At 42.7% G+C, this 24344-nt stretch overlaps 1 protein-coding gene across 5 annotated transcripts in view; it reads left to right on the forward strand.

The window, feature by feature from the left end:
- Positions 1–23584, forward strand: part of KCNIP1 (potassium voltage-gated channel interacting protein 1) — a 342985-nt gene extending 319401 nt beyond the window's left edge. For 4 of the 5 annotated variants that reach the window (XM_060635008.3, XM_060635010.2, XM_060635011.2 and 1 more), the window contains exons 2-8: positions 9487–9611; positions 10422–10491; positions 11976–12046; positions 12761–12868; positions 18000–18104; positions 19005–19067; positions 22719–23584. In XM_060635008.3, the coding sequence (XP_060490991.1) occupies positions 9487–9611; positions 10422–10491; positions 11976–12046; positions 12761–12868; positions 18000–18104; positions 19005–19067; positions 22719–22766 (590 nt within the window). In that variant the 3' untranslated portion in view covers positions 22767–23584. Of the gene's footprint in view, positions 1–4539; positions 4573–9486; positions 9612–10421; positions 10492–11975; positions 12047–12760; positions 12869–17999; positions 18105–19004; positions 19068–22718 lie in introns of all 5 variants that reach the window. The other variant, XM_060635009.2, reaches the window with a different exon arrangement.
- Positions 23585–24344: the final 760 nt, after the last annotated feature.

Genomic DNA, 24344 nt, shown 5'->3' on the forward strand with positions numbered 1-24344 from the left:
TGGAGACACATTTGTTAATTGCATTGCTCATATCCTCTATACCCTCATCGATTTTTTTTTATCAGTTGCTGAGAGAAGGGTTTTGAAATCTCCAATTATGACTGTGAATTTGCTAGTTCTTCTTTTCTCTGTCAGCCTTTGCTTTGTATTTGGAAACTATATTATTTGTGCATACTAATTTGAAATTGTTGTATCTTCCTAGTGGATGGCACCTTCATTATGCAAACTCCCTTTCTCTCTAGCAAAGCTTCTTGCCTTAAAGTCTACTTCCTCTAGTGTTAAAATAGCCAAGCCAGTTTTTCTTGACATGTGTTTGCATGTTGTACTTTCATTTCTACTTTTTCTGTGTCCTAATTAATAAGCATCGAGCTAGGGCTTGGTTTTTATCTGAAGATGGCTTTCTTGTATTAAAGATTTTCTGTTTATCTTTGCATTTCAACAGTTTTATTGTGATGTGCCTTGGTGTGGTTTCCTATGAGTTTCTCTGCTTGGGTTTATGCTTCCAGAATCTGTGGCTTGACATCTGTGGCTTGATATATTTAATTGGTTTTTTTAAATGATCAATTGTCACTTCAGATATTGCCTCAACAGCATTTTTTACCTCCTCCCCATTGGGAACTCCAGTTACACATATGTTAGAACTTTTATGAGGGGTGCCTGGGTGGCTCAGTCGGTTAAGCATCTGACTTCAGCCCAGGTCATATCTCATGGTTCGTGAGTTTGAGCCCCGCTTCGGGCTCTGTGCTAACAGCTCAGAGCCTGGAGCCTGCTTAGGATTCTATGTTTCCCTCTCTCTTTGCCCCTCCTCTGCACACACTCTGCCTCTCTCTCTCTCAAAAAAAAACTATATGTGTGTGTATATATATATATACACATATATATATATGTATATATACATATATACATATAAAAGAACTTTTCTTCGAGTCCAATATGTCTCTTATGGTCTTCTCTGTATTTTTCGTATTTCTCTCTCTGTGTATAAGTCTATATTTTTCTATTGACCTATCCACCAAATCATTCTCTCTTCATCTGTGCCCAACCAGCCGTTAAATTGATCTATTTAGTTGTTAATCTTGGATAATATATTTTTTAATTCTAGGACTATATATATATATATATATATATATATATATCCCAGTTCTCCAAGTCTCTGGTGGAATCTCCATCTTTTTATTTATTTTCTTGAGCATATTCACCATTATTTTAAGGCCCACAGTTGATAAAGCCAATATTTAGATCACTATGACTCTATTACTGTATTCTGTCTTTTTCTCTTGGTCCTATCTTAATATGCCTGGCAAATTTGCAATGAGTGGTGAACATTAGAATACAAAATGTGAACACTATCTGGCTGAACCTTCAACTTCTGCAAGGTAACTGAGCAGGAGCAAATAAACTTAATCCAAATAGGGATTGAGTTGTTTCGAGGCTGGATTTCAATCTTTGAGAGGCCTGATCTACTTCTAATATGCCTTGCTCCTGGAACACAGTCCTTTAGGGGTCAAACTGAAAGCCTGAATGTTCACCAGGAACCTACCTCCTAGAAGACCCTGAATCTAACCGCTAACCCATAACCCTGTGAGCCTGCCAAGAGCTCCATTTAGCTCTGCAACCTTTGGGCTGTGGTTTTTGCTTAGTTTCCATTGACCTCAGTCACTTATGATAGCTCAGGTTGATAACATTATGTCTGTGCTCCCCTCCTCTGTGGCCCCTCCGGTCTTGGCCCCTCGAGCCCTGAATGTCTTCGTAGGACTGATCCCATTTTTGTCTTCCCAGATTGCTGAAAGTTCTGCTTATATTCTTTCCCCTTAGCAGACCCTTTTGCTCAGTTTCTCAAGCTCAGAACCCATGCCACTTATAAATCAGCATACCCTGTGAGATGAAAAGCAGCACTGACTGTCAGGCTCACCTTAATGAGTTTTTCTTCCCTCCAGAATCATTGCTTCTAAAGATAGGATAAATTGGTAGCTCTCCAGTGCCTTCAAACACATGTGTTAAGGTATTTTTTCCTGTTCCCCCACCCCCTGCCCAGTCTTTAGGTGTCTTTTTGTTGTTGTTACCATGGTAATTTTTAAAATTTTTTTAATTGGTTTATTTCTTTAATACTCCTTTTCCAGTTGTTCTCAGTAAGAAGTCAGCTGTACTAGAGGAGAGCTCACCCTGGCCTTTTGGCTTCTGTATCATCGCATATGATAGATATTCCCTTTTTCCCTTCCTTCTTGAAGACTCAAATAAATTACCAGCTCCCCTTGGAGCCATCCCTGCCACCCCTTTCAATTTCCTGCCATCCAGGGGTTATTCATGAAGAGCTTCCTCCTCTTGGCTCCCAATGCCTCAGCCATGTCCACACTGCCATGCCACTACTTGGCCTTGGCATGATTTGCCAGCGAAGGGTTCCAGGCCAGCAATCCATAGCATCCTACAAATGGGAATATCATATTTGGCCCATGCTGTATGTTTCCAATGTTAAAGTCATTGATAACAGCTAAGAGTCAGGACACAAACAATCTTAACTGTAGCAGCTCTTAAGAAAAACTAAAAATCTGGGCTCTGTGAACCTAAATTCTATATAACAATGACTGGCTGTGTAAGAGCTGTTTCCCTTTCATGGGGTAATGACTCACCAGTTCTCAGTCCCTGCCACTCAGGTTGTACACCCAGCACCTGACTCATTTAAATTACTTACCAACTACTACTGGCATTTGAGTTTGTAATCCTGGTCTCTGTGCATGTCTCACCACTAGTCGGACAGCTCCATATGAACAGTCTGTCTTTTCATCTCTCTCCCAATCCCATCCTTGGCATGGCAGAGACGGTGAACCCTTATTTGTAGACATACCACTACAAAAATGCTATGTAAGTATTCTTAAGGCTGTGAAACTATTCTGGAGGATTCTGTAGTGGCAGATACGTGACATTATACATTTGTCAAAACCCACAGAACTGCACCACACAAAGAATGCACTCTAATGTAAACTATGGACTTTAGCTAAAAATATTTTAATCTTGGTTCATCAGTTGTAACATATATACCATACTAGTGCAAGATGTTAATGATAGGGGAAGCCGTGAGGTGATGTGCATGTGAACTTTGTATTTTCTACGTAATTTTTCTGTCAACTTAAAACTGCCTTAAAAATAAAGTCTATTAGAAATGGTAAATAAGTGCAAATGCTATTAATCAGAGTGATAACAGAGGGCAACTAAATCTGGCAAAATAAGTTTCTCCCATGGGATTCAGATCAGGACCAGGTCAAGAGCAGAAATATTTACCAGAGGATGGATATCCACCTATACCACCACTTAAATTTTTTTTAATGTTTTATTTTATTTTTGAGAGAGAGAGAGCACTGAGGGGGACAGAGAGAGAGAGAGAGAGAGAGAGAACAGGGGAGGGGTTGAGAGAGAAGGAGGCACAGAATCCAAAGCAAGCTCCAGGCTCTGAGCTGTCAGCACAGAGCCCAATGCGGGGCTCAAACTCACAAACCGTGAGATCATGACCTGAGCTGAAGTTGGATGCTTAACTGACTGAGCCACCTAGGCGCCCCTATACCACCACAGCAGAAAATGAGCCCCTGCTGTCTGGGGTTATGGGTGGGGAGTGACCAAAACACACTTAAAGTGATAGCTGGACTGGCTCACACACTCTTGGTCAGGAGTGATGGAAGGACAGGAGGAAGTTCAAATAATAGCCTACAGAGGTAAACCAAGTTGACCCCCCAAATCAACCCCAAAGGCCTGCAGGAGAGCAACAAGACCCCCACTTTCTACTCTCTGGGACCTGGACCCAGCCAACTCTATGGTGCCATGAAGGAGTTTCCAGGTCTGATAATCCGTCTTATGTTTCGTATTCAGCACAACAGGGGACTTCACCTGCCTCCACTCTGCTCACAAGTTCTAATGTGCTAATTAGTTTTTTCCACAGCCCCCCCCCCCCCTTGTTTTCCCCTGCATCGGTGTTACTTATCAAGCTCCTAAAGGGAAAAGAGAAGCATAGGCTTGTAGACTGTAAGCTCCAGGAGAGCAGGGAACAGAGTCGTTTCATTCACTGAAATATGTAGGTATGTCACTGATGATTGTTGAGTGAGCAAATATGGAATCCTACAAAATGTGCAGCTTCAAATGACAAGGTAGCAGAGGGGGACCATGGGGCCTCTGTTGTGAAGGGTATCATATAAGCCACTTTACAACCAAACATGCAGGTATTTTCAAGGACCCATCCACATCCGTGCATCCTCTGCCCCATGCCATCCCATCACTCTTCGGGCTGCATGGCTGCATGGCTGCGGGCATGCTCAATGAGCCCCCTGCTGGGAGCCGTGGGCACTGCGAGGTGACCCATTACTCTTGCCTGCTCCCACCTGGGGAAAAGGATAAGGAAAAGGTCAGCACCAGCTCTGCTACAAGATCTCTTTGCATATGTCGAGCTGGATGGTGACCTGGACACCCTCCGAGTGGAATCTCCATGGAAAATAAAAGTATGCTTTGTCTTTTCGATGAATGGATTTGGTAAAATGTTTTCTTACTTTTTCCTAGACATCGCCTGGTGGTATTACCAGTATCAGAGAGGTAAAAAAGTTTAAACTAACTTGACTACTTTGGTCATATTACTTTCAAAAGAAGAGCTTCTTTTTTTAACGTTTATTATTATTATTTATTTATTATTTTTTTTTGAGAGAGAGACAGAGAGAGACAGTGTGAGCAGGGGAGGGGCAGAGAAAGAGGGAGACACAGAATCCGAAGCAGGCTCCAGGCTCCAAGCCAGCAGCACAGAGCCCAACGCAGGGGCTTGAACCCATGAACCACAAGATCATGACCTGAGCCAAAGTCGGACGCCCAACCGACTAAGCCACCCAAGTGCCTCCGAAAGAAGAGTTTCTTAATCAAATAGATTTTGTAATTAGTCTACTCATTCACCAACTTTCTTTGCCCCTTGTTAGCAAACACCACCTATATAGAAACAGCCGGAAACTTTCTTTTAGAGACAAGTTATAGGAAGAGGTTTGCTCCTAATAAGAAACGGATATGTTTTTCTCTAATGGGCAACAAGATAATATGGAAAAGCTCAGAGCCAGTCTGTGACTCAAGCTTGGTCACTGCTTGGAATAAATGACCTGTATTTCTAAGTTGTCTTTTTCCCCATGGCCTTGACCTCTTAATCAAATCAACATTTTCTGAGGCAGTTTTTCTTGTTACTTTATCTCTTTTAAATTTATTATATTTACTTCCTATAATCAATTTTAAGCCCTTTGTGAAACAAAGTGGAATGTGTTTAAATAAGTAGTAAGGAGAGAAAAGGTGGTTGACTGGGTGGTGAGTGAGGTAAGAAAAAAGGTAGGTAGGTGGGCGGTAAGCGGGCAGAGATCAGGAAGGGAAAAGTCAAATGCCTGTGGGGCCAGGAAGGTAGCATAAATGAGTGAAGTGAGCCACAGGCGTATAGGTGGAGCACTAGAGGCTCTGGCTGCTCAGAGGGAACAGCCACCGCTCAGCTTTCATAAACTATTTCCTTGTGAGAATTTGAGACTAAAAGTTGTTAGATAATCCCATTTTCCAAGAGAAATAAAATATCCGAATTTGTCGATCTCTCATCTTTCAATAGTGGCAGTTAATTCCAAAAACAAAAACAAACAAACAAAAAAAACCATCACATTTTATAAACAAAACAAGACCTATTTGGGGGCTGCATTCTATGTCAAGGGCCACCATTTTGTAACCTTGAAAACAGATAGGTGATTATCAAGTCCAACCCAGAGACCCCACGATGAAGAGACTATTTTCTAGTGTAGGGAGAAGGAAGTCATCATGGCCATGGTTTTTGGCCTTGGCCGTGGTCATGGTCACAGAACTAACAGAGGAGATTCACTAGGGAGGAGACTAAAGGCTTGGGTCCTCTTACAACTCATAACCTAAAGGTGTGACCTGTACAGAGCTTGTTAGGAGCATAGCTCCTAATATTGCAAACTTTGTCACATTGGTCACAAACAAATTTGCAGTTTGTGCTTAAGGGAAAGGGAAGCCATTGTAGGGGCACATGGAAGCCAGATCTATAAAAGAGACCCGGGACTGGCTCGATTCTAGGTCCCATTCTGTCTTAGGCAAAGCCATTTAGTGACAGAGCTTGGAAGAGATCTCCTGTGCTAGAAGCACTTAACATGTCTCCACGTGTTTAAAATATCCAAGACCTAACTGAAAGTACAGAAAAATGCCATAATTAGGTGCATTTTCTTTTTCTGAGAGTCTAAAGCTTTTATCCCACACTCAGAAGAGTCCGTGACCTCAAAACAATAAAGACCACTTAATCTGAATCATCTTCTCCAACTTCTCTTTCAGTCTGGGAATTTCCTGCTGTAAATCCCCTCCCGTTGATTTTTTCTATCTTGCTTTACCCGCAGTAATAGGCAATTCATCAGTGTTTAAGATACTCACGGTTAGACAATCTCCTTGTCTGTTAAGACACCCATTTTTCTAATACTCGCTCCCCACCACACACAAGGTTGTAGTGGGACAACAGGCATGAAAACATTTTACAGATTAACAGTATTTTACCAACAGAAGGTATTCTAATTCTTGTTATGTAGTTACCACCATAGTACTAAATTTCTAGGTTAATTTTAATGTCTATCATCCAAACTCAATCTGACTTAGTAACTGACTCACCATTACTTTCAATAACAAAAATAATATCAAGCAACATTTCACCTTGCAGACTCTTAACAGAAGAAACTGTCAAAGAGGCTCCCCACCTGTTAGTTCTGTTTCCTCCTCCTCCAACCCGAGAGCTGGGCCTCCCTCCTTCCTTTACTGGGAGGGACCACCTGGGCAGCACCCAGGGACTCCCTGAGAGAGGGGGGTCAGTGCAACAGGAGGAATGTGAAAACCTTAGCAGCCCCTTCAGAAATTTCTTCAGAATATATTTATAGTGGCTGGAACTAGATGAAGGAGGGGAAGGGAGAGCAGGTATGAGGGAGAGGAATGCTGAGATGTGAGCCCTTCTAGAAGGTTGCCACAAGTGTAGACAACTCAGTGTTTTCCATTCACAGGTCATGACACATGAAGGTTAACACAATTTTACAAAGAAATAGATTAAAATTGAGAACAGAGTACATCTCACATCAATAGGGAAAAGTGTTTAAGGAAATTTTTGCTTCAAAATATGTCATAAAATCTTTGTTTATATGTATGTGCATCCTGGAATGTGCTGTTAATTGTAGCTCTTACTATGAAATACATTAAAACAAAAAATTGAGAACCACTGGTTGAAGACACGCAGGCTACTTCCCAGCATCTTGAGCCCCAAAGACATGAATTTCCTTCAGTGACTGATGTTACCACAGCCTGACAATTAAAGGGTGATGAGAAGCAAAACCAAACCAAAGCTTGGCAATCATCATCCCAATATTCAGATATTATGGAATCCAATACGGAAATTGATCCCTCTGCCCAGACAGCAAACAAATCATTTATTGATAAAGTCTAGTTCTCCCTTAATGAAGTGGGCTTAATATTTGCTATTTCAGTAACTACTTAGTGCATTTATAATAGAGGAGATGGTAAGTAAGTGCAGCTTATGAATCAGAGAGATTCTCACAGACTCCCGCAAACAGACTTCCCTGATCTTGTGAAGAATTCAGTCACAGGAAGATTAATAGAAACAAGACAATCTTTCAAAAGAAGTCTTTTCAGCTTCTGGATAAGTTAAAGTGAGAATGGTATACTATATGCCTGCAAAAATACATCATTTCTTCCAAAAAATACATTTCTGCCTTCCTTGTTTCCATTTTAATAGTTCACCTCTCTTCACACTTTTAAATATCTGTGTGTTTTCCAAAATAAAATTGCTATTAAATCTAACACTGGGAGATTCAAACCAATAATTTTATTTCTATTTTAAAATGAGCTAAAAATATAGGCAAGTATTCTGAATTAAATTTACGTGGGGGGGGGCGTTGGAGGGGTGGATCAGCCCTTTGATTTACATAGAAATGCTGCAATGTTAAGGTAATTGCCACTTGTTAGCTACAAACAAAACAATAATTAAAGGCTCTGTAAGAATTAAAAAGAAATCGGTCACTTGCAGCTATGTTGTATAAACAGAGTATCTTATTTATATTAAATAATCTGCCCTACTCCCAAGAGGATAAGGTGATACCAGTTGCCCAGCACACAAGAAAGACAACCACTGGCAATTATCACCAAGTTCTTCTGCCTCTCCCTGGCACCTTCCCCAAACATCCATTTCCTTAGGGAAGATGTCCAAGACGCAAACCCATTTGGAGAGTTTCCTTTTGTATTAAGATCACAGTCTCAAAAGGAAAAGTGACAATTGAAGAGAAAATCTGATAGCAAGAGCTTGGCACTGACTAGACAGATATACTCAGTGGAAAGCACTTGCTCACCCTGTTCTCTCAGAAACACAGCCTGCCCCCCACCCTCTGTGGTCATGGGATGTGATGTGGAGTGTGGCGTTCCCAGCAGCTTGCCCATCTCATCACTATTCTTGCCGGCCCAGTACATGTTCAGTACATGGATTTGCTAATGTCTGCACGACAGCTGTGGGCAGCGAAGGTTAGTCGACAATTGATTCTTGATTGGAATAAATTTATAGAAAGCGTCTGGCAGGACCCAGAGGAAAACACTCATTTATCCTGCTCTGATGGTAAAGTGTGGAAACCTCCGCTTATTCAGTTTGTGGCCCTTCAGTAGGAGATGGGCAGATTTCTTGCTTTGACTGACCCTTTTTTCAATAACTGGTGAAAAATTATATTACATTGTCATTCTTATTGGAGGAACAAACTGCTACTTCAGACAACTGTTTTTGGAACCCCTCAAACGCTTCAGAAGCTTTGATTTATATCAAGTAGTTCCCATTTAAGTCACTTGCCTATTATTTAAGAATGTCTAGTAGACATTACAAAACAACACTGTAAAATACACTCGTACTCTTAAATTAATATTTAACATGCCATAATTGGAACTTTTTGCCAAATTGGGTTAGCCTTCATCTATTCGTACCAAATGGTAAGAGTTTGCTCTACATTTTTAATAGAGTTGTTTCCCTTTGCTGTTTGAAAGCTGTTAATCATTCCACTCACTTACTTGTGTCTCTAGAATATTCACATGGTTCAGTGGGCAGCAAATTGAATGTGCAAAGAAGTTATTTTGAAAGAAAGGGAAAGTTTTCATTATAGACTTATTTTTAGCACTCCTGCCTTCATCTCCACTTGGAACGTGTTCATCTCCAGCCTGAAGCTCCCTCCCTGAGTAGTGCCTGACACCCCTGGGGTAATGACTGGACTGAGTGTGAGACAGAAGTGACTGGGTTGGGGTCGGGGGGTGGTCAAGGCAGAAGGATCATCTGCAGTGTGACCCCAGCCCCGAATCCCTTATCCCAGGTCATAACACTACTCTTTTGACAGCCCAGACTGTGGTCTGACAAGTGGCTACTGAAGTCAGCCACTCCAATGCCATCTCCTCTGGTTCCAGATAAGATTGAAGATGAGCTGGAGATGACCATGGTTTGCCATCGGCCTGAGGGACTGGAGCAGCTGGAGGCCCAGACCAATTTCACCAAGAGGGAGCTGCAAGTTCTTTATCGAGGCTTCAAAAATGTAAGGCCCACAGGGCATCTGAAGGCCCAGGCAGGATTTCCCATCTGGAGCAAAGCTCTTCCAAATGTCAACAGGGCCCATCAGAGAGTTTTCCATATGTGTAGTTGTAAAAGAAAGGCCAGTTCTATAAAGACATGAGAGCAAGATCACCTGGCTAGAAAGAAAGACTTCAGGCAAGAAGGAGGCTATCTCCACAGATGGGAAACTGGCCAATAGCCTAGGAACTTCACAACATGGCAGGCACAACCTTGGAGAATTCACCTTGGCCCAACTTCTAGCCTTAGTGTGACCCATTCACACTGTCAATATTGTCGGTGCCCAGAACTGATGAGATTTAGGTCTGTGCTAACTGAGCTCATAGAGACTGATGTGTAAGCCTGAATGCCCATGTATTAATTTGCCGTATTATTTCATATATTAAACCTCATGACAGCCTTGTCAGAAGGTACTGTTAGCCCCATTTTACATGTAAGGACATTGAGGATCAGACACTAATTCACCCAAAGTTGCAAAGCCTAGAAGAGGCTGAGCCAGGATCCAAACCCAGACCTTCCTAGGCCCAAATCCCAAGCTGTTTCTACCTCACAATGCCAATTCTCTGATGATGTCTCATCATTTTGCAAGGCAGCTTCATTCTTAAGGCAGGGCTATCTCCTGGCCACTCACCTGGAGGCACAGAAGTGTACAGGTGTTTGCCCAGTCGCTGTTCATCAGGGATGATGAGGAATCCTAAACCCCAAGGCTGGACCCAGTCTCCTCCTTCGGGGCCAGTCAGCCCTCCCTCCCACTGACTCTCTCCCCTTCATGCAGGAGTGTCCCAGCGGTGTGGTCAATGAAGAAACATTCAAGCAGATCTACGCTCAGTTTTTCCCTCATGGAGGTGAGTCTGATCTTGAAAAGATCCTTCCCAACTCCTTCTCTGGTGAGCAGCCTTTCTTCCTCCAGGTTCATGTTTCTCGTTATCTGTCTCCTCCTCAACAGCAGGGACAACTCAGAGTAAGATTCCCCTCCCTTATTACAAGACATGGAATTAGCTAAAGTTTTAGCAGAAAAGAGCTCTGAAATGGATCCTCTCCAAGAGAGGAGAAGAGATTAATAAAGCAATATCATAAAGTCTCATATCAGCTCTAGAAAGCAGGTACTGTATCATATCCCAGATGGGCAACAACATCTCAGAAAAGTTAGCAATTCACTCAAGATCAAGATCAAGATAACGCAGCCAGTAAGTAGCAGGGCAGGGTTCTATCCCATAAGTGTCTGATGTAAAGCTCCGCCATGTTGGTTCCACCATTTTGCTACACACTCTCCATTCTTTTCCTTACAACAGCTGAGGGCAAGGTGAAACTTTGAAAAATAATTTCAATACCAGAGACTGTAGAAATAAATGAATCCAAAAAGATGTAGGGAACATAAAGCTGTGCATAGAAGTCCAGGTTAGTGAGTGTGCCAGGCCCACAGACACTCTGTTGCCGTGCCTGACTCCTGAAGGAAGTTGCTCTGCCTCCATGGGCCTAAGACATCAATGGTTCTTTCCCAAGGCTTCTATGAGTCACGTGCCACTTCACTGTCTGCCCCCAGGAGCTATCTCCTGCAGGATCCCTTCCCTGGGTCCTGATGAAATGGATCCAAGTGTCCCAAACATTTCTTGAGCTCTGTCTCTCATGGGCCTCTTCGGCACAGATGGGGCCCTCCTAGGTGTGGGACCCCATACAGGGCCCCTCTGCAAGGTGGGGAGCAGCTTCACCCCATGAAGACCCCAGACACTGCTGTTGAATTCTGTTGAGCCACAGTTTATTGAGTTTTGACCATTTGGCAGGCATGGTGATGGTTAAGATGATGTGACTACGTGAAAAGTTCAACATACTTTTTCAAAAATTCCAAGAGATAGGTTTTGCTACATCCCTTTGTACAGAGACAGGAAAGAGGAGCTCAGAGAGGTTCTGCTAGATGCCTGTTCACACAGCTACATAGGGAGAGAGCTGCTAGCCAAGCCCAGGTCTGTCTGCTCCCTAGTGAGTACTCACTCCATGGCACCACTGCACATCACTCAGAAGGGCGCCTTCTTCCCACAGTTGCCACGTCACTCACCCACCAAGAATTACCCATGTGAACCAGCAGGAGGGTCTTCCTCCGGGGATGGCTAGATGTAGGGTGAGGGCCTGTCTTTGTCCTGAGAACTTTCCACCTAAAATCCAGGACAGCCACATGGGTCCCTGTTTACACAGTGGGCTTGCCCACACTGCCTTTCCTCCTTTCCATCACCCCAGCAGCACCCTCTTCTCTTCCTTATTGTTTCCAAGCGTTCTCCCTTCCCTCTGTGAAGCCCCGGCTCCTGTCACCTGCCTTTCCTTCTGTGCCTTTCAGATGCCAGCATGTATGCCCATTACCTCTTCCACGCCTTCGACACCACCCAGACAGGCTCCGTGAAGTTCGAGGTATGCTTGTCTCAGAGTCCCGGGGTCCCCACCATCTCCTCTTCTAAACTGTGTGCTATTGATGGGACAGTCGGGTCCTCAGATGCTTCAGTCCGTCATCCATTTAACAAACATTTCCTGAAGATAGAGAAACAGCAGCTGCCCCACCCCTCTGGGAACTCAGGGCCTCAGAGGGACTAATGAAAAGAGTGTAACAGCTCACGTTCACACCGAGCTTACCACGAGACAGACTCTGTACTAATGCTTTGCATGTATTAACTCATTTAATCCTCATAGTAACCCACAAGGTAGTGTTCTATTATTTATTACCAGTTTACAGAAGAGGACGGTGAGGCAAAGAGAAATTGAGTGTTTTTTCCAAGGTCAAACAGCTAGGAAGTGGTAACAGGGATTTGAACTCCGGTGGTAGACTATACTGCCTTTCTGAGGCTAACTGCAGCCGTGGGATAGGGCAGTGCCACAGGAGGCTGTGTTTACCTGTGTCTGGAGATGTCAGCACATACTTTCTTCCTCAAGGACGCTCTGTCCCCCCAAAATGGGGCAGGGTAGGGAATGGAAGGGGGGCACTTTCGCTGAGCTTGGCCATGTCCTTCAGGGGAGGACATGGGAGATACCACTATATAAAAGCAGTCATAGAGTCTGACCCAAAGACAGAGCTTCCTCCCACCCCATGGCTTGGTGGTTAATGTCATTAATGCCTCTTTCATTTGTCAGGACTTTGTAACTGCTCTGTCGATTTTACTGAGAGGAACCGTCCATGAGAAGCTAAGGTGGACATTTAATTTGTATGACATCAATAAAGATGGATACATAAACAAAGAGGTAAGTGAGCTGAGGCCAGGGTCACGAAGGATGAGCAATGAAGGCATCTAATTACACAGTAAACAGCCCCGTCTGGAGAATGAAACTGTCTGAATGAGGAGGGATCTGCCTTGGGGCTAACAGAGAGATTCCTGGTCACCTTTGACCTACCCCATTGCCCCACCCTGCCCTGCCCCCAGGTACTCAAGAAAGGATTAAGCAGATTCATTTATTGTCACTGGGTCACACGTATTCAGTGCACATTCCAAAGGGAATGCAAATGATTTTTGTGTAGAGTTACTCTTCCTAGGAGAACTCACATTTCACAGGTTAATAGTCACAAATTAAAGCTAAAAGTTGGAGGGGCACCTGGGTGGCTCAGTCGGTTGAGCGTCCGACTTCGGCTCGGGTCATGATCTCATGGTTTGTGGGTTCGAGCCCTGCATCGGGCTCTGTGCTGGTAGCTCAGATCCTGGAGCCTGTTTTGGATTCTGTGTTTCCCTTTCTCTCTGCCCCTCCCCAGCTCGCGCTCTGTCTCAAAAATAAATAAACATTAAAAAAAAAAAAGCTAAAAGTTGGAATGGTAGAATTGCAGACAACATCCAGACATCATCCAGAAGAGAGAAGGGAGATTACAATAGGATCACACTGGCCACAATCTATTTTGCCTACTAATAAAAGCACAGAAGGGGACGATGGCAAGTGCAGCCATCTCTTAACAAATCACAAATAATGTCTGAGTCTTCACTGCCTGACACTTTTAGAGCCACATGTGGTGTCTAGCCAGTGAAATACCCACAGGTCTGTCTCAAAACTCACTTTGGTATCTACTGTATTTTGGTATCTCAGCTGAAGCTTGGACATAGCATCCTGTAACATCCCATTCCCTGAGCTTCTGCGTGCCAAGCCCAGTGCCTAGAGTAATAGCATCTCCAGGTCTCACCCCAGCCCTGCAAATTTCCCTCTGACATTCAGTCTTCATTCATTCAGTCGTGCATTTGCTCAACATATATTTGAGGGCTTATTAGGTGTTCTAGGTGCTGAAAATCAAGTGGTGAATGATCCCCCACATGTGAAAACCCTAATATCTACTAATAACAGATATGTTCAGTGGATTCCAGGAAATACATGTAATGGGATAACAGATGGCCGTTTAAGATCATACAAAAGTATTAAGATATAAAAATTCATCTTTTAAAATCGTATGTATAATATTATCTCAATTTTTCAAAGAATGTAATGCTTCTGTACATACTCAAATATGTGCTATGACAAAATATTCAAATACTACTTTACAAAATAGATAAAGAAAAGACCCTAAAATGGGACTTATAACACGGTTGTCAACCTTGGTTCAGCCATAATTCCATCACTTGAATAATCTCACTATCTCCAGCTCCCTCTTCCTTGTTTGTAGACCAGACAATATTGTTCCCATTTATACCCATCAGACCTCTCTTGATGGCAGAATTAATAAAGAACCCCTTAAAAGAAAAAGAAAGTGTGGATAAGCAGCTTCCTAGAAAAGATAGCTGGATCTTCCCCCTGACAATCATTTGGAGATAATCTCATCCAAATTATAGGCAATGAAAATCCTGAGACAGCAATCAAAATTGGTCTTAAATCCTTCCTCTTATAAAAGGTACTCAGGAAAGAAACCTATAACAATGCAGATATGAAGGACTTACAAAGCCTACATTTTAAAATAAACCCATGGGTAGAGACGTTTATTTCCTATTTCTGTTTCTTGGGAGGGTCTAAGACAATGACACCCCTCCAGCAATGAGGACACCTCGCACCCAGACCTTGGTGTCTGAATATCATCCTCCAGCTAAAGGAACCAGTCTCCTTCAAGAAGTGGGCAATTCCAGGACTGGGACCGAGAAATTGCAAGATGGGCCTGGAGTATCTTGTAGTGCTGGAAAGTACTGGGGTGCTTGAAAAAAGAAAAAGAAGAAGGAAAGAAGGAAAGAAAGAAAGAAAGAAAGAAAGAAGAAAAAGAGAGAGGAAGGAAGGAAGGAAGGAAGGAAGGAAGGAAGGAAGAAGTAGTGAGGGGGGGGAGAGAGGAAGCCTGGGACATGTCAAAAAGCTGCAGGAGTAAGCCTGAAAGAGTTCCTAATCACCAAAACCAGAACAATTTGAGCAACATATCTAATAATGCTAGCGTTAGGGGTGCCAGAGTGGCTCAGTCAGTTGAGTGTCCCAACTCTGGTCGGCATAGGTCATGATCCCAGAGTTGTGGGATCGAGCTCTGCATCAGGCTCTTCACTGAGCGTGGAGCCTACTTCAGATTCTCTCTCTCTCTCTCTCTCTCTCTCTCTCTCTCTGCCCCTCTCCTCTGCTTGCACATACACTCTATCTCTGAAAAAAAAACAAAAAAGTTAGTATTAGATTATAAGGTATAAAATACACATCCATGAGTCCCTACTAAATTATATATATATAATTATAGATTATATGTATTCAAATAATATGTGTTCAAATAAATAATAAATATGTACTCAAATAAATAATTGAATTCATAGATAAATAGGAGATAAGGGACAATTCTTCCTTAAAGAAGAATTCTAATTAATAAATAAAGAAGGAATAAAGGAAATACAAAGTCAGCATTAGGCAAACACCACAGTAATCATTTTTGCAGGCAAGATCCACTGAAAGAAACTAAGATCAGGGGAGGAACTTGATAGGCACCCCCTTTAATCAAATGATCAAGGTTAACATCACCATTAACACGATATATCAAGAACCACTTTGATAGGATGCACCAAGAAGGATATAATATCACTGATTTGGTATTCTTGTCAAAAATGCATAACTTCAACCTAATCATCAGAAAACCAGGAACTAACACGAGCAGAGACATTCTACAAAATAACTGATCAGCATAATAACTGACACTTCATATCAGAAGTGCCTTGCTCTTGAAAGACAAACAGAAATGGTCACAGGTTTGAGGAGACTAAGGGGACACAACAGTTAGATGGATGAGAGATCCTTAACCATAAAAAAGACACTAGGGGGAAATCTGTTGAAATGTGAATAAGCTTGATAATTTCCTTAATAGCACTGTAGCATTGTTGTAGAAATGTCAGTTTCCTGGGTCAGTTTCCTGTCAGTTTCCTTGTGCTGTGGTTTTGCAAGTTAAAATTAGGAGAACCTGGGTCAAAGGTATAGGTGCATGCTCTGTTCTATTCCTACAGCTTTTGTATAAGTCTAAAAGTATTAATAGATTAAAAACAAATACAAGTAAAATAAGCACCTGGAATGAGGAGTAGCAGACAAGGACCCCAAGATAGAGTCTGTCCCCTGGGTCTCCGTAGACACTATTTCAAATATCTCAAAGACAAGGCTGCCTTCCTGCACCCTATTGCCTGCATTTGGAGGAGGGGCCATGGAATACCATGCCTGGTCAGCGTGATCAGAACATCACAGACCCACTCAACAGTTACTGGGCTCCCAGCCCATGCAGAGACCTTAGCAATGAAAGAGCAAGCATGTCCTCACGAGTTCACGGTCTTGAGGAAACAGATCTATAAACTAATAAAAAGAACAATCTAACTATTTTAATAAATATTTAATGATCACTTATTCTGTATCCAGAAGCTTTGAAAGATTAGAAAGAAAACATGACAGCATTTGTAACATCTATCAGGCCCCATCAAACAAGAATGACTTTGTAGAAAGAGGTCTTTTGGTTATAAATATAAAAAATCATCAAAATAGGGGCACCTGGGTGGCTCAGTCAGTTAAGCATCCAACTCTTGGTTTCAGGTCAGGTCACGATCTCACGGTTTGTGAGTTCAAACCCTACATCGGCTCTGTACTGACAGTGTGGAGCCTGCTTGGGATTCTCTCTCCCTCTCTCTCTGCCCCTCCCCCACTCTTTCATGCTCTCTCTCAAAATAAAGAAATAAACTTTTTAAAAAATCATCAAAATAAATTAGCTTAAGCTGAGAGATTTCCTATAAAGATACAGTTAGTCTGATGGAACTTGTGTAAACTCTATTGAAACTATAAAGTTGTTAGTCTCCTCTCTCTCTCTCCACCCCCCTTTTGTCCCCTCTGTTTCCTCACCCTCCTCCAGCATTGCTGAGATCAAGATGGCCACACTCCTCTGCAAGAATGACAGGTTCAAGTTGCTAGCAACAGAGGGGTGGGGAGGTGCAAGAGGAGGTTTTAGTTTATAGAGTAAGGGTTCTGAGACACTGCCTCTCTGCGGCTTCTTGAGTCCTTGTTACTGTTTCTGTCTTCTTCAACTGTTTTTCTCAGAGAGCCTGAGTGTATGTGAGTATACAGTATGTATGTGTGAGTATATGTGAGTGTGAGTGAGAGTGTGAGTGTGTGTGTGTGTGTGTGTGTGTGTGTGTGTGTGTGTGTGCGCAGGTATGCATGTATGTGCTCATGGGAACAGGTGTCTGTTTCTCCCCCCACCCCCACCTCCCTTCTCCTTCCTCTACTCCTTACTCTCCTCTCCTCTCTTTCTCCCTGCATTTTTCTCTTCTTCTCTACTTTCTGTGTATTTGCTCCCTTCTTCTCTTCACAGAACTTCTACTCTTCTGCACAAGTTTTTGATGTCTGTTTTCACTCAACCTCAGCTAAAACCTGGAAATGGCTTGCCTGTGGCACTGACTCTGGCCCCAACGCCACTTGACTTTCGAGTCCCAGGGTTCTATCACTCCTGATTACAGTTTCTGTGCCTCATCACCTAAACTTCTCCAGGAAGAAAAACAGAGTAGCCCAGCTTTAGTCAGACATCCACCTTTGTTCCAAATTAGCAGTGGTCACAGAGACAGGTCACCCAGTACAAACACAGCCACCCAGGCCAACCATTCAAGGGAATTGTGGAGTAGGGAGAGGGTCTTCCAAAAATGGAGTGTGGGCCAATCAGTACACAAACATGTTCACCCCAACCCCCCATATAACCTCTCACTGAAGATAATGCTTAAGAAAAGGTAACCTATCCAAGAGCTTCTGAAGGCAAAGAGAATGTCCCACTGCCTCCTCTCAGAATATAGCCCCTCAGCCCTTCTCATCAGCTGAAGAGAGTCCTTTTAATCACTTTCAATCACAAGGGGGACAAGGAGCCCCAAACTGTAACATAAAAAGAGCCTGACCTCATGTTCTCACACTGTGCTTCCATATGCTCCAGGAGATGATGGACATTGTCAAAGCCATCTATGACATGATGGGGAAATACACATATCCCGTGCTCAGAGAAGACACTCCAAGGCAGCACGTGGATGTCTTCTTCCAGGTAAGTGCACACACGTCATGCGCGAGATTTAAGCCCAACTTAGACCAGCCAACCCACAAGCCTCTGAGCAAGTGGTGTGTGTCCAACTCTGTCCTATGCATTGTAGAAAACAGAAAAGAATTACAAAATGCGTCGTCCTCAAGTAATAGATGATCTCATTAAGCAAGCAAGTATATACTAGACAATGGAACAGGGAAGTGTATTATGAAATAGAAATGCTACAGTACAGCTTCTACATTCCATACAAATTCTTGGTGGAGCAGAGTAACCAGAGAAGACGTCATTAAACACATTTGTGTTAAGTGTTAAGCATTTATGTCTGGGGAGTAGTGGGAGATAAGATTGGAAACGAGGAGGGGCTGGAGTGTGAGGTCTTGCATTGAAGAGTTCAGTCTTGCTTGGGTGACTATAGTTATTCCATGAGTGGAAGAGTAGCATGACCACAGTGGTGTTTTTGTAAGAAAGTAAGTGAGTGGTAGAGTATTGAAGAATGTCCCAGCTCATTCTAGTCTAATCCTCTCACTTCACAGATGGGAAAAGCAGAGACTCAGAGAGGCTTAAAGACTCACTTGAGGTCACACAGTAAGTGACAGAGACAGAAGTCGAACCTCTCACATGCAGTGTTCTCTTTGCCAGGTGGACAGGCTGGGGGAGAGTCTGGGGAAGACATGTTAGGGTATCAGCAGAATAATCTGGTGATGAGGCAATGAGAGTCTGGAGCAAGTCTCTCAATTTTAAGGAAGCTTATGGGGCTCAAAATGCTGTAACCAGGGAGTTGGGTGGGATTGTCTGGCCAGTGAAAGACCACCCGAATTCTCGGGGCAAAGGTGGTTAACAAAGAGCAAGTTTTGGAATGCAGATTCCCAGGTTCGTTAAAGTGCTTCCTGTTGTGTCTTCCAGAAAATGGACAAAAATAAAGATGGCATCGTGACTTTAGACGAATTTCTTGAATCCTGTCAGGAGGTAAGGAGAGACCTCAGAGCACAAAACATACTAGATCCAGGAAAGAAAAGCTGAGGCCTGGGGCCCTGCAGAAGGGAGAGCTGAGATACCCTCTCTACCTCAGGTAGAATTCCATTCCATCCCCTCCTGGAGCTGGGCTGTGGTTGGTCTTGGCTAAACACAGGCTGAGCCAGACAGCCTGAGAAGGATTGTGGGGGGATGTGAAAGGCCAAGGGGGTCTCTGTGAAACCATAGGCTTCTCAAGTGGACAACACTCTGCTTTTTCAACAGGCTTCCAGCTCAGTGACCCACTCCTCAGACTACGAGGGGTAGCTGGGAAAAAAATCTAAAGCTGTAATTCTCAAGCCATGGTATGCCCCAAAATTGCCCAGATGGTTCTGAAAATGAACACTAGATTGGGGGCGAGGCTCTAGAAATCTTTGTTTTAACACAAATGTCCTGGGGATCAACGCTGCTAAAACTTTACTGTGCAAACCAACCTCCTTGAGGATCTCCTTAAAATGCAGATTCTAATTCAGTAGGTCTGGAGCAGGGCTTGAGGCACTGCTTTTCTAACACTCACTCAGATGATCCTGATCCTGTGGGTCCTTGGAAGACATTTTCATTCCGCAAAAGGATAGACTAGCCCGGAGCCTCTGCCAGCAATTGAACTAGAAATAGTTGCTTTTATCTACTTTAGAAAAATGCATTTCTATCCCCAATTTATTTCAGAAAGTACAGTTACTCTGAGCTCACCCAGTAAGAACTGCAGATACACAAAGCAGAGGAGAAGTTATCAATACATACTGAGCACCTACCAAGTTTCAGGTATTTTGCATAAACCTCACAACCATCCTGAGAGGTGGTGGCGCTGTACGAGCTTAGCCTTGGTCGTGATATTCAAAATGTTTTATAATGAGAGTGGACTGAGAACTAACCACTCTTAACTGACCTTGACCTCATGGTCAAGGAGCTGTGGCTTAGAGGGATCCTTCTAAGCTTGCCAACCCACTAGCTGATGGATCTTTGGGTGCTCCAGCGGTCCTGTGCCAGTTACCAGATAGCCAGAGGCACAGATGCTGGATGGAAGGCTCATTTACCAACAAGGATAGAAATATTTCAACATGTTAACCATCATGAACTGGGTGCACGGTAGTATTGATCATACACATTTTAAAGAAGAGAAAACTGAGACATTGCAAAGTTGAGAGATGTGGCTAATGCCCAGTAGGTGACAGAGATGGAACTTGAACTCCATCATTCTGGGTTTTTTTTTTTTTCATTAATGTTTATTTATTATTTTGAGAGGGAGAGAGAGACAGAGTGCGAGCAGGAGAGGGGCAGAGAGAGAGAGGGAGACACAGAATCCAAAGCAGGCTCCAGGCTCTGAGCTGTCGGCGCAGGGCCCCCTGTGGGGCTCAAACCCATGAACTCTGAGGTCATGACCTGAGCCAAAGTCAGATGCTTAACCGACTGAGCCACCCAGGATCCCCCTGAACTTCATTCTAATTTTAAATCCTATGCCCTATTTAAGTGTGCTTTTTTGACTTTGCTTAACAGGTGAGTGAAATTTTCAAATTAGTTTCTCACATGAGCAACCTCTATTGCTCTCCATTAATTCACTCATTTCTTGCTCACAACCCACCCATAGATATATATGGTGATGGATGCTACTCTAACATAAAGAAACTGAGGCACAAAGGGAGTAAGGTCACCCAGCTAGTAAATGACAGATCCACGATTTGAATTTAGACAGCCTGACTCCATAGACTTCTTTTAAAAGTTCTAGAAACTTTTAGGGGCACCTGAGTGGTTCGGTGAGTTAAGCGTCCAGCTTTTGATTTGGGCTCAAGTCATGATCTCTCCATTTGTGAGTTTGAGTCTCACATTAGGCTCTGTACTGACAGTGCAGAGAAAGGGATTCTTTCTCTCTCCTTCTCTCTCTGCCCCTCCCCTGCTCATGCTCTCTCTCTCAAAATAAATAAATAAACTTAAAAAAAAAAGGTCTAGAAACTTTTAAAAGATTTCAGACACCCAGAATCAACTTTTCTCTTTGTTGATTTTTTTCTATTATAGGTATGCTTTCTACTTTATCATTTGTGCTGTAAATTGTTTTCTTCCTTCTGTTTCATTTTAATTTAATTTTTAGGTTTTCTTTCTAGCTTTTTGAGATGGAGATTTAGATCATTTATTTTCAACCATTCTTTTCTAATACGTGCATACAGAGGGATAAAATTTCTTTTAACTACTGCTTTAGATCCCATAGATTATAATATGTCATATTTTCATTATATTTTAATTCAAAATATTTTCTTCTCTGACCCACAGACTTAGAAGTATGTTGTTTAATAGCCAAACATGTTCTACATTCAATACTTATTTCTTAGGAAATATACAATAGAAAAATGTAAATGTAAAATAGAGAACATATAATGGAGACATGCAAAAAGAAAATCAATAAAACCAAAATTTGCCTCTTTGAAAAAATAAATAAAACTGATAAATGCTTAGCAAGATTGATTTAAACAAAAAAGAAAGAACACTCAAGCTATCAATATCAGGAACGGAAAGGGTAACAACACTACAGGTTTTACAGACATCGTAAAGATAAAAGTCAGTTATGCAATAAATTTGGCAACATACGAAGTCAACAAACTCCTTACAAATATAATTTATCAAAACTAACACCAAAAGAAATAGAAAATCTGAATAGTCCTATGTGTGTCAAAGAAATTGAATCCGTAATTTAAAACTTTCCCATAGGGGTGCCTGAGCGGCTTAGTCAGTTAAGCAACTGACTTAGGCTCAGGTCATGATCTCACGGTTTGTGAGTTCGAGTCCCATGTCAGGCTCTGTGCTGACAGCTCAGAGCCTAGAGCCTGATTCAGATTCTGTGTCTCCCTCTCTCTCTGCTCTTCCTCCACTCTCTCTCTCTCTCTGTCCCTCCCTCTCTCTCTCTTTCTCTCAAAATTAACATTAAAAAATGCTTTAAAAAAATAAATAAAACTTTCCCATAAAGAAAATGGCAAACACAGATGTCTTACCTGGTAAATTCTTTCAAACTCTTTCTAAGGAAGAAAGGATGTTAATGTCATAAAAATTCAGAGAATAGAGAAAGAAGAAAAAATTCTCAACTTGATTTATGAGGCTATCATAACCCTAATAAGAAAACATGACAAAGCTGTTACAAAGTGAGAAAATTTTCAGGCTAATATATTCCCTCTGGACACAGGTACAAAAAATCAAATCCTGTAATATGTTAAAAAAAAAAAAAGAATAAATAGGGTTTATTACAGGAATGCTAGATTGGTTTAACATTCAAGAATTCATCAATATAATTAATGACATAATAGAATTTTTAAAATGCAATCACCTCAGTAGATGGAGAAAAATCATTTGATAAAATGCAGTTGCCCAGAGCTTCTAAAAAGAAGCAATACTCACTGTTTCACTGGATAATTTATTTCTTACAAATTTCTTAAGGCCAAAGAAGGTGCTTCTTGCCTTGAGTTGCTTACTTTCTGGGCCCCCACCCCTGTTTCTCATTCCCTTGCAGAGTTCTTTCTGCATGAGAAACCCATGCTGGAGACTTGCTCACCGTAACAGAACTTCTCAGGGAAAATCCTCAGAGAGTTCTAACTGTCCTCTCTTTTCCCCTTCCTCCCTTCCCAGGATGACAACATCATGAGGTCCCTCCAGCTATTCCAAAATGTCATGTAACTGTGAACCCAGCCATCTGGCTCTCAGAGACGTTGTACTGAACAACCACTTCTTAATACCTTGCTCTGCCCTCGTTCTGATTTTACACACCGACTCTTGGGACAGAAACACCTTTTGCATTTTGAAAGACTTCTCCACTGGAGACTTTCTATGGAACCCAGCATCATATGGCTCAGTCTCTGATTGCCAGCTCTTCCTTCTCCGTCTTCTTGAGAGAGACAAGATGAAATTGGGTTTGTTTTGGAAGCATGCTCATTTCTTCACACTGCTGCCCTATGGAAGGTCCCTCTGCTTGAGCTTACAGTAGTGCACACTTTTTTGCTTGCGTGCCCCAGCCCACTGCCTCCAGCAGACCTTGATGCGTCTGGAAGCAAGATGACCTGAGCCAAATGCACACCATCCTCTGATGGCCTCCCAAACCAACGTGCCTGTTTCCCTTCTTTTGGTGGGAAGAATGAGCATTACACAGAACAGTATGAATCCGTATATGACTAGATTGGGAGAGCCAGCACCTAACATATGTAGGCTAGAACTGAATTCTCAAGCATGGCATTGTCTGGTGACACAAATTGCCCACATCCTTTGTTTCCAGAGGAAAGAACCAATAATTCTCTCTCACATCGGCATCTGTGCTGGTAATGCAAGTCCCTTAATGTGCCCAGGAAGAGAGCCAATGCCCAATGGTCCATGCCCTCACTCCATCTCCTGCTAGAGCCCAGCACTGCATGCCCCTCCCAGAAAGCCCAGAATGCCTGAAAATTGCTGTAATTTTATACCATGTTCTAATCAATAAACAGAACTATTTCTTACACTCTTAATCTTCATTTCTTTCATGACTCCATTGGACAGGAGAGGTAAGCTGTGAGAAGGGAAGGCTAGTCCATTCATTGGCGTCCAGTTATTAGTACTTGCTTTGTGCCAGACCCGGTGCCACTCAGGGCACCATCCTCCCCTGACCCCAAGCAAATATCCCACTTAAAAGCAAATACTGTGACTAGAAGCAAATACCTCTTTGAGATGACATGCTTCACAACACCTTCCTTCCAACAAGATTGTCACTCTCAAGACCCTCTGGTGTAGAAAGTCTGGCGTCTCATGTGGTACGGTTGGAGATGCAGAGATGAAGAGGTGGCCGGAACTGCCTGCTGAGGGGCTTGGAGTCCAAGGGTTGATCAAGTGGCTTCAGCCTATCAGCAACAAATTATTACTTCTGTTGGACACCATGTCTTAGATTCCCCATTTGACATCACTTTAAAAAGATTTAGAGCTAACCATGGCATTCTTGGAAGGAAAGTAATTTGCTGAACTCCTAGTATGTGCCAGGTGCTGACTAGGGGCTCACATACGTTACCTCATTTCATGCTCATGTAGAGCATTCTGGGAGATAGAGTCTTCATTTTACTGGTTTGGACACTGAAACTCAGAGGTAAAGGGACCTACCTAGGGTAGCACAGCTCCATAGAGATTAAACTCTTCCCACTCTGTAATAGAGCCTTCCTGCTAGGGAAACTGGCTCCCTGCAAGGAACTGAAGGTACCACACAAATGCCTCTTTCATCTGGAGTCCATTCAAAGAAGC

Source organism: Panthera onca, chromosome A1 (genome assembly GCF_046562875.1).
Source record: "Panthera onca isolate mPanOnc1 chromosome A1, mPanOnc1 haplotype 2, whole genome shotgun sequence".
Lineage (NCBI taxonomy): Eukaryota > Metazoa > Chordata > Mammalia > Carnivora > Felidae > Panthera > Panthera onca.